This window comes from Macrobrachium rosenbergii, chromosome 48 (assembly GCF_040412425.1).
Source record: "Macrobrachium rosenbergii isolate ZJJX-2024 chromosome 48, ASM4041242v1, whole genome shotgun sequence".
NCBI classification, from domain to species: Eukaryota; Metazoa; Arthropoda; class Malacostraca; order Decapoda; family Palaemonidae; genus Macrobrachium; species Macrobrachium rosenbergii.
The window spans coordinates 73570220-73580219 of NC_089788.1; the positions used below are offsets into that span (position 1 = coordinate 73570220).

General features: G+C 37.6%; 1 protein-coding gene across 1 annotated transcript in view; it reads left to right on the forward strand.

Annotated features, from left to right (window-relative positions):
* The window catches only part of LOC136831538 (homeobox protein orthopedia-like), a 136638-nt gene that overhangs the window by 125079 nt on the left and 1559 nt on the right, over window positions 1-10000 (forward strand). Inside the window, exons 4-5 of the mRNA XM_067092109.1 lie at window positions 6060-6255; window positions 6993-7355. Of these exons, the coding sequence (XP_066948210.1) occupies window positions 6060-6255; window positions 6993-7355 (559 nt within the window). The remainder of the gene's footprint in view (window positions 1-6059; window positions 6256-6992; window positions 7356-10000) is intronic.

The window sequence follows — 10000 nt, forward strand, 5'->3', positions numbered from 1 at the left end:
GCTGTGCTATGCACAACGTAGCTTTAGATTTCCAGCTAATTCGAAGTTTTTTTCTCTCTTTTTTTTCATGCGTGAGGTTAAGTACCACACAATTTTCTAGAAGTTTTATTCACGTGGGTGCAAATGCTTTTTCGTTCTGCAGGTTCTAATATAAGTTTTAGTTGTATTTTTATCTGATTTGTTTTTCTTTATTTCTGGTTTGTGTGTATGTGTTTTACACTACTTTTTCCTCCTAGGTGGCAAATCAATCAGAACCTCACTGATTAATAAGAAATGTTTGGAAAACAAGTCTTTTTAAAAGCTCTGATTAGATGGTCTTTCATTCCCTTTTAATTCAGTGTTTATTCATGGCGTGTTACATCACACGGTTTTATCTTCATTTCATTAGTAATGGATTTGAGACTAAATCTAACTCTTTACTTATTGGCGGATTGTATTTTGCTGACCATGCATTTGTACAGGTCACGATGAAAGAGGAACATAAATGAGATTCACTTCACATATTTTGCCCTAAAGTTTGTGGAATGGAACGGAATATAGGGTTTAGGCCAAAGGCCAAGCACTGGAACCTTTGAGGTCATTCAGCGCTGGAAAGAAAATTAAGAGTAGAAAGGTTTGAAAGGTGTAACAGGAGGAAAACCTCGCATTTGCACTATGAAATAATCGTTAGGCGAAGTTGGATAGCAAGATGGAAGACAGATAATATGAGTGGAGGTAAAGTAAAAGGAATGAAAGGGGTTGCAGCTAGGGGCCGAAGGGACGTTGCAAAGAACCTTTAGTAATGCCTGCAGCGCACTGAGTGAGGTGCACTGTCAGCACTACTCCCCCTACGGGACCAAAAGTTTGTGTATTCCTTGCAAATTTAAACAGGTTGTTGTATTAAGTTTCTGAGGCCGCCTCTGTTCTTCAACTTATAAAATGGGTCAAGTTCCGTCTTAACTTTTCAAACATTCCCCATAAAGCTAATTCACTGGCTAATTCCATGTGCTCTACAGAGGGCGATTTTTTTAGCCCATCTCAGTTCTCAGTCGCTTCACAGAACACCCCAAGTTTCTCCCGAGGAAAATTGAAGTTCTTCGTAATACCAGTTTTTGCCAAGTTCTAGATCCTCATTGGGCCCGCGTTCGATTCTCCGACCGGCCAATGATGAACTAAAGAAATTTATTTCTGGCGATAGAAATTCATTTCTCGTTATACTGTGGTTCGGATTCCACAATAAGCTGTAGGTCCCGTTGCTACTAGGTAACCGGTTGGTTCACAGCCACGTAAAATAAATCTAATCCTTCGGGCCAACCCTAGGAGAGCTGTTAATCAGCTCCTCAGTGGTCTGGTTAAACTAAGGTATACTTAACTCTTCCAAGGAAATTTTAAATTCGTTCAGTCTTTGTGGAAAAAAAGCTGGACCTTCTCTCGAACCAGCCACAGAAGTCGAAGGCCATGTTGAGGGTATACTGACACCGTTGCTCCTGGCGCGGTGCACTGTAGGCATTACTTGAGGTTCTCTGTAGCCTCCCTTCGACCCCTAGCTGCAACCCCTTTCATTCCTTGTACTGTACCTCCGTTCATATTCTTTCTTCCATCTTCCTTTCCTCAAACCTCCTCCTAATAGTTGATTCATAGTGCAACTGCTTTGAGGTTTTCCTCCTGTTACACCTTTCAGACATTTTTAATCTCAGTTTCGCTTTCAGCGCTGAATGACCTCACAGGTCCCGGCGCTTGGCCTTTGGCCTAAATTTTATATCCCATCCCAATCCACTGGAAGTCGAAGCGACGCCTCTTCTCAGAGCCGATTTTTAGCGCGATCGGGACCCATCTAGGGGAAAATCCCGCCGAATTGCGCCCGCTTTTCCTGATAATAAGAAGTTCCAACGAGCGAAGGAAGTACTGGAATTCTTTCTTCCTTCTTTCCTGGAATACTTTTCTTCCTTCCTTTCTTTAAACGGAAGGACTGGAATCCTTCTCTTCCCCTCTTCCTTGCGTCTTTGTTTCTTTCTTTTTTTCTTCTTTCCTTCACGCGAAAGGACCGGAATCCTTTTCTTCCTTCCTTCTTTCTTTCCATTTTTCCTTCGTTCCGTCTTTCCTTTTTTTCCTTCTTTCCTTTACTCGAAAGGACTGGAATCCTTTTATTCCTTGCTCTTTCTTTCTTTCCATTTTTCCTTTTTTCCTCACGCGGCGCGAAAGGACTGGAATCCTTTTATTCCTTGCTTCTTTCTTTCTTTCCATTTTTCCTTCTTTCCCTGACGCGAAAGGACAGGAGTCGTTTTCTTCCTTCCTTCCTTCCTTCCTTGCTTTCTCCCTTCATTGCTTCGCTCCTCCACGCAGCCAGAAGCGGCGGGCGCCGCCCTGCGACATAAGTAATGTCGACTGCGTGTTAGGACATCCTTATGGGCTAATTTAGTCACCCTTCTTGAGCGCTATCAATCTTCTCGTGACAGATCGCGTTAACCTACCTCACATTCTCTCTCTCCCCCAACCCCCTTCAACCCCCAAGACACCTCTCCCCTCTATAAGCCCCCTTCCCCTCACCGCGTTCTAAAATCCCATTCACACTGCATGAATTAAACATTAGCTGGAATTGAGGACAGGGAACTGGGGTTGACAGTTTTTTTTTTTTTTTTTTTGACCGAACTCTCTGTGACGTTTATAACCCCATTGAGGACATATATAGGATTATCTCTTCTCTGTAAGTGTCACGGCTGGGAATTATCATCATCGTCATCATCATTTTATCATTATCATCATCATCTTGATCCTAGATTGTGAAGAACATTCCCTTCTTTGAAAATTAGAGGACATTATCTCTTCCCTGTAAGTGTCACGGCTGGGAATTATTATCATCATCATCATCATCTTATATCATCATCATCATCATCATCTTTATTGAAGACTGTGAAGAACAACAATCCATTCTTTGACAATCAGGATGAAAGAATATATTTTTTTTCTTGGGCGTGTTTTTAAGTGTATACCCAAATTTACAAACGAGGAAAGGGTCCTATTTCTTCATTATTATTACTGTTGTGGTTCCTAGTGCTTTCATTTTATTCCAGTATGAATTTCTTCGTATCATGGCCACTAGCGGATCCAGAAAAATTTCATGGCGGCCACCAGTTTTCATACTATACATACATACTTACATACATTGTATATATATATGTATATATATACATATGTATATATACATATATATATATTATTATCATCGAGATTATTGTTAATATTATTATTTTTTCAAAAAAAATTTTATTATTTCTATAATAGATTATTTATTTCTTCCCATTTTTATATTTCCCATTTATGTTATCAGTATCTAAATCTTCAATATTATTATTTTGTCATTATTTTTCATGGAGAGGGGCAACGTGCCCAGGTGCCCCCCCCCCACCATCTGGATCCGCTAGTGATCATGACTGGTGTATTTATTTGCCCTCGATTGCTTTAAATAGATACAGTGTACGTTCTCTTTTATGTTAGTAACGCGTGAGTGACAGCATTTGCTTCATTAACCATTCTCTTTATAATTAACTTGACACCATCATTTTTTTCAGCCATTAACACCAATTGGATGTAATTAACATTCCTTTCAACTGACGAAAAAGTATTTTGATTTTCTATGTAAACAAGTAAAAAATGCGCCGAAGCTTCTTCGGAGCAGTCGAGTTTTCTGTACAGCGTATAATGCTGTATGCAACCCTCAGCCACGGCCCATGAAACTTTCAGCCGACTGTGGTGGCCTATTTATTACGGTGCCAAAGGCACAATCGTGGCTAAATTTAACCTTAAATAAAATAAAAACTACTGAGGCTAGAGGGCTGCAGTTTTGTATGTTTGGTGATTGGAGGGTGGATGATCAACGTACCAGTTTGCAGCCCTCTAGCCTCAGTAGTTTTTAAGATCTGGGGGCGGACAGAAAAAGTGCGGACGGACAGACAAAGCCGGCACAATAGTTTCCTTTTACAGAAAACTAAAAAGAGAGGTGACATTACTGAAACTAAATCACTGGTATAATGAGGCCATTAAAATGCCGCTGAATTTTACGAGACCTAAAGACTTATCGGGCGCGAAATTTCCCAAATGGGACGATCGATTTATTCTTAATAAAGGTTATAAATGGAAAATCAATATTTGAAGGAAAACAGTAAAGGTAACGAACGGGGAAAATGAATAATTAAAGGGAGAACGTGGAATACAGAAGAGAATCATGAAAACTTTATTTTTATTTCATGTTTTAGTCGTCTGTAACGGAAAGTTATTGTGCCGGTTTTGTCTGTCCGTCCGCACTTTTCCCCTCCGCCCTCAGATCTTTAAAACTACTAAGGCTCGAGGGCTGCAAATTGGTATGTTGATCGTCCATCCTCCAGTCATCAAACATACCAAATTGCAGCCCTCTAACCTCAGTAGTTTTTATTTTATGTAACGTTAAAGTTAGCCATAACCGTGCTTCTGGCAACGATATAGGGCAGGCCACCGCATGGCCGTGGTTAAAGTTTCATGGGCCGCGGCTCATACAGCATTATACCGAGACCATCGAAAGATAGATCTATTTTCGGTGGCCTTGATTATACGCTGTAGCGGCTGTACAGAAAACTCGATCGCGCCGAAGAAGCGTCGGCGTATTTTTGTTTTTATTTGTAAAGTATTTAAAGGGCACGTTATTAACTCATATATCTTGACCTCCTTTGTTCTTTGTGGGTAAAAGGTCTGTCTACCCTTAGAACCTGTTAAATATTACTTTTTTTCGATGGGTGAGTAGGTTTGTTTATTTGGAGTGACGTAGTTTTTTTTTTTTTTTACATTATCGATTCCACACGAACGTGTGTAAGTTTTTGTACGTTTGCGTATACATGTGAATGTATACATATGCATAAATCATAGGAGAATGTTATGCAAGTTAAATTCATTTTTAATCATATTTCATGTCTGTGCCCGAGTGGGTTAATTTGTTGTTTACTTAAAGTGACGTCATTTGTTTCCTTCGTGTACATTTCCGATGCCACATGAGCATGTGTAAGAACTTAACGCTTTGTGTACGTTTATGTACACATGTGAATGTGTGCATGTGTGTATATCTTACGGGAAGAAAACCGATACGCCTGAAATTCAGGAGACGTCAGCAGAGAGTAGGAATGAATTGGCTCCTCGCTTCAATATTCGGAGACCAGAAGATACCAGAGCCGCCCTCGGCAAACTATTCCACATTTTAGCTGTAGACAAGATAAAACTCCTGGAAAAACTGTTATTATTGTTATTATTATTATTATTATTATTATTATTATTATTATTATTATTATTATTATTATTATTATTATTATTATTATTATTATTATTATTATGATGTTTCCCATCCAGAAAGACGTTAAGGCTCACCTGTCAATCATTAATTCTATCTCCTCCCGCAGGTCGTCATTATTATTATTATTATTATTATTATTATTATTATTATTATTATTATCATCCAGACTCACCTGTCAATCATTACTCCCATTCCATCCACAGATTATTATTATTATTATTATTATTATTATTATTATTATTATTATTATTATCCAGAATCACCTGTCAATCCTTACTCCCTTTCCATCCACAGATTATTATTATTATTATTATTATAATTATTATTATTATTATTATTATTATTATTATTATTATTATTATTATTATCCAGACTCACCTGTCAATCCTTACTCCCTTCCATCCACAGATCGTTATTATTTTTATTATTGTTATTATTATTATTATTATTATTATTATTATTATTATTATTATTATTATCATCCAGAATCACCTGTCAATCATTACTCCCTTCCCATCCACAGACCGTTATTATTATTATTATTATTATTATTATTATTATTATTACCAGACTCACCTGTCAATCATTACTTCCTTTCCATCCAAAGATTATTATTATTATTATTATTATTATTATTATTATTATTATTATTATTATTATTATCCAGACTCGCCTGTCAATCATTACTCCCTTTCCATCCACAGATCGTTATTATTATTATTATTATTATTATTATTATTATTATTATTATTATTATTATTCACAGGTATGGTTCCAGAACCGGCGCGCCAAGTGGAAGAAGCGCAAGAAGAGTAGTTCTGTCTTCAGGTCAGCCGGGTCGCTCCTGCCCTCGCCCTCCTTACCCGCCTTCCCGCCCATGGGCGGCGACTCCTTCTGCGGCTCCATGTTCCCCTCGTCAGACGCCCGCTGGACCATGGGCGGCATGGGTCCCATTAATGCAGGTTAGGGGGGCGTGGCTTCGATGCGTCAGGCGTGTAATTGAGTAGATTTTGACGGGGTTTTAATTTGGCGTTTTTGCGATGTTATGTAATATACGGTGTATATATAACCACAATGACCTTTTAACTGCTTTTCAGTTTATTATATCAAGATTATGACAAGACCTAGTTAAGAGGTATTGATGTCTTTATTGATACATAAATATCCGGTAAAAATAGTGAGTTGTAGATTCTGATGTATTGTATATGATATATATATATATATAAATATATATATATATATATATATATATATTATATATATATATATATATATATATATATATATATATATATATATATATATATATATATATATATATATATATATATATATATATATATATATACAGTGTGTATGCACGTTTCTGTGAGAGGAGATTGTGTGTATTTCTTCGTAAAATACAAAATACTTACATTAGATGTTAAGTAAACATCGAAAACTGTTAAAATATCACTCCGTCAATTTTCATCATTTTTAATTTTCATATTTCATTAGGCTTTATTCTTCCAAAATCTTGAGACAGAATATAATAACTTTATATATAATAAATGTTTACTAACTTTATTCAATATTTATTAACTTTATTGATTAAATATTCACTAACTTCATTTCAGTCAGTTAAAAAACAGGTCAAAATGAAGCTCCTCCCTCACTCACTCACCCTCCCCTCTCTCTCTCTCTCTCCCCTAAATGACAGGCGTCGGCACGGGCACCCTGGGCCTCCCCTCCCCCCTGCAGCGCCAGGGCCTGGGGCAGCTGGGCCAGGGCGGGATGAGCATCTCGCAGTCCTTCAGTCAGTCCCTCGGCCAGGGCTTCGGTCAGTCCCTCGGCCAAGGATTCAGCCAAGGCCTCGGGCAAGGGCTGGGACTCGGCCAGGGACAGGGCCTCGGGTTAGGGCAGGGTCAGGGACTGTGCCAGGGACTCGGGCAAGGGCTGGGCGGATCCAGTTCGCCCCTGCCCTCCGGTCTGTCGAACATGGGCGGCTCTCCGCCCACCTCTATGTATCAGCCACATTACCCTTCCTTCAGCTCACTCAATAACGCCCTGGGTGAGTACACAGGTGAGAAACAACGCGATCTTCTTGTTCTTCTTTGTTTTTGGTGTTGTTGTTGCGCTGTGGTAGGTGAGGTTAGGTTTGGTTAGGTTAAAGTTAGCTTGGTGTGGGAAAGAGTTGGTTACATTAATTTTTTTGCCCACTTATTTTTCGTTTTTTCATACAACCAAGTATTTAGTTATTTCTTATTGTTTTCTTTTATTTTAATCCTGTTTACATGAAATGATGTTTATAGCTTTTATTTGCTATCTCTTTATTTTATTTCGATCCTGTTTATGTGAACTTTTTGTAACTTATTTCTTATCTTTTACTGATTTTAATCCTGTTTGCACAAAATGCTGATAGCTTATTTTTTATATTTTTACTGCATTTTAATCCTGTTTGCACAAAATGCTGATAGCTTATTTTTTATATTTTTACTGCATTTTAATCCTGTTTGCACAAAATGCTGATAGCTTATTTTTTATATTTTTACTGCATTTTAATCCTGCTTACATAAACTTACGTTTATGACTTTAATTCTTATATTTTTTCACTGTATTTTAATCCTGTTTACACAAACTGCTTATAACTTATTTCTTACCTTTTTATTATATTTAATCCTGTTCATACAAACTTATGTTTATAACTTTTATTTCTTATCTTATTGTATTTCAGTCCTATTTATACAAATTTATGTTGACAACGTTCATTTCTTATGTTACTGAACTTTAATTCTGTTTATGTAAATCTGCTGTAATATTATGCTGCAAAATTACTTGACATATCTCACTCAGTTTCATCTATGAATGCCTGTTTTTGTAACTGGGCTCAATTTGCAACCGAGAAATGAATACTCAGCCGTAGTTTTGTCCCTGGAAGTTCCTTTGAAAATGGTAAATAAGAATCTTATTTCAGTTCAGTATAACCATTACAATGACCTTGTCATGTAGACTGTTTCTGGGCTTAGTCATGGTAGCTGTAGACTTAGAATAATTTTTCATTTTAATGCAAATGGAAAAATTCAATAGATAAATAGAGGTGAAGTAAGGTTAATATTAAATCAGGTGTACTAGCATAGCCTACTAATACCAGGCCACTGTGGTAGTAGTAACAATACAGTCGTTAGTAGTAAAAGTAGTATAATAGTAATAAGCAGCAATGATAGTAAAGTATTTATGCCTGGAAATCCCTTGGTCATTAACGTAAACATTGCTTTTGCAATCAGAGTGGAATGCAAAATAGTCTTAAAAAAAAAATAAACAAACATTTGTATGTGAGTCTGAATGAAGAGCTGGAGATCTTTTTGCCCTTAATTTAGTTGCGTTAGGCTAACCCCTTCGGGAACTCCCACCACGCTCACTGTGATAAACCCTCGAAGGAAATCTTGTAAAACATTTTGTGAAGAATTCCTGTTGATGATTGCATTGTATGACGCTGGAGTGCTCTCTCTCTCTCTCTCACAGGAAATCTTGTAGAACATTTTGCGAAGAATTCCTGTTGATGATTGCATTGTATGACGCTGGAGTGCTCTCTCTCTCTCTCTCTCTCTCTCTCTCTCTCTCTCTCTCTCTCTCTCTCTCTCTCTCTCTCTCTCTCTCACAGGAAATCTTGTAAAACATTTTATGAAGAATTCCTGTCGATGATTGTATGGTGTGACGCTGGAGCTCTCTCTCTCTCTCTCTCTCTCTCTCTCTCTCTCTCTCTCTCTCTCTCTCTCTCTCTCTCTCTCTCTCTCTCTCTCAAGGAAATTTGTAAAATATTTTGATAAATTCCTGTTAGAGATTGCATGTACGATGTTTGAGCTCTCTCTCTCTCTCTCTCTCTCTCTCTCTCTCTCTCTCTCAGAACCCCCGGAGTCGTCACACAGCTTTCATCAATCATGCAGAAATAGCCCACTAAAATGTCCATTATTTTATTCTCCCATCGTTATGATGACTCGAGTACTTGCAGAAGCAGGATATTTAGTAAAATAAGAGGCCTGATATAGACCTCTGGACTCTTCATATTTCACCAGTAATGTTTTTCTAACTCTAATATTCACGTTTGAGGAAGATTTTTTATTGGAATTTAAGTTGTGAGGAAGATGTTTTAGGAGAGATAAAGGGGGAAGAAATCCGCATTTTTGGACCCTTCTTATTTTTCCAACAATATTTTTCCAGCTGTACTCTGTAAATCTGAGGAGAATATGATTTGTTTTTGTTGGTAATTAATTGTGACCAAGATTTTTTATGGGAAGAAATAAAGAAAAAAATCTGCATTTTTCCCAGAATGAGGAAAAATTAGTTAGATATTAGTCTTTAAGGTACTTATAGTCACGACCCCAGGGGTAATTCCTTCTCCCCAATCAACCCAAGGTTTTTAAATTCCTCCTTCCTAATCACCCCAAGGTTTTTAGATTCCTTCTCCCCAATCAACCCAAGGTTTTTAAACTCCTTCCTAATCACCCCAATGTTTTTATAGATTCCTTCTCCCCAGTCACCCCAAGGTTTATAAATTCTTCCTTCCTAATCACCCCAGGGTTTTTAGATTCCTTCTCCCCAGTCAACCCAAGGTTTTTAAATTCCTCCTTCCTGATCACTCCAAGGTGTTTAGATTCCTTCTCCCCAATCACCCCATGTTTTTAGATTCCCTCTCCCCAATCACCCCAACGTTTTTAGATTCCTTCTCCC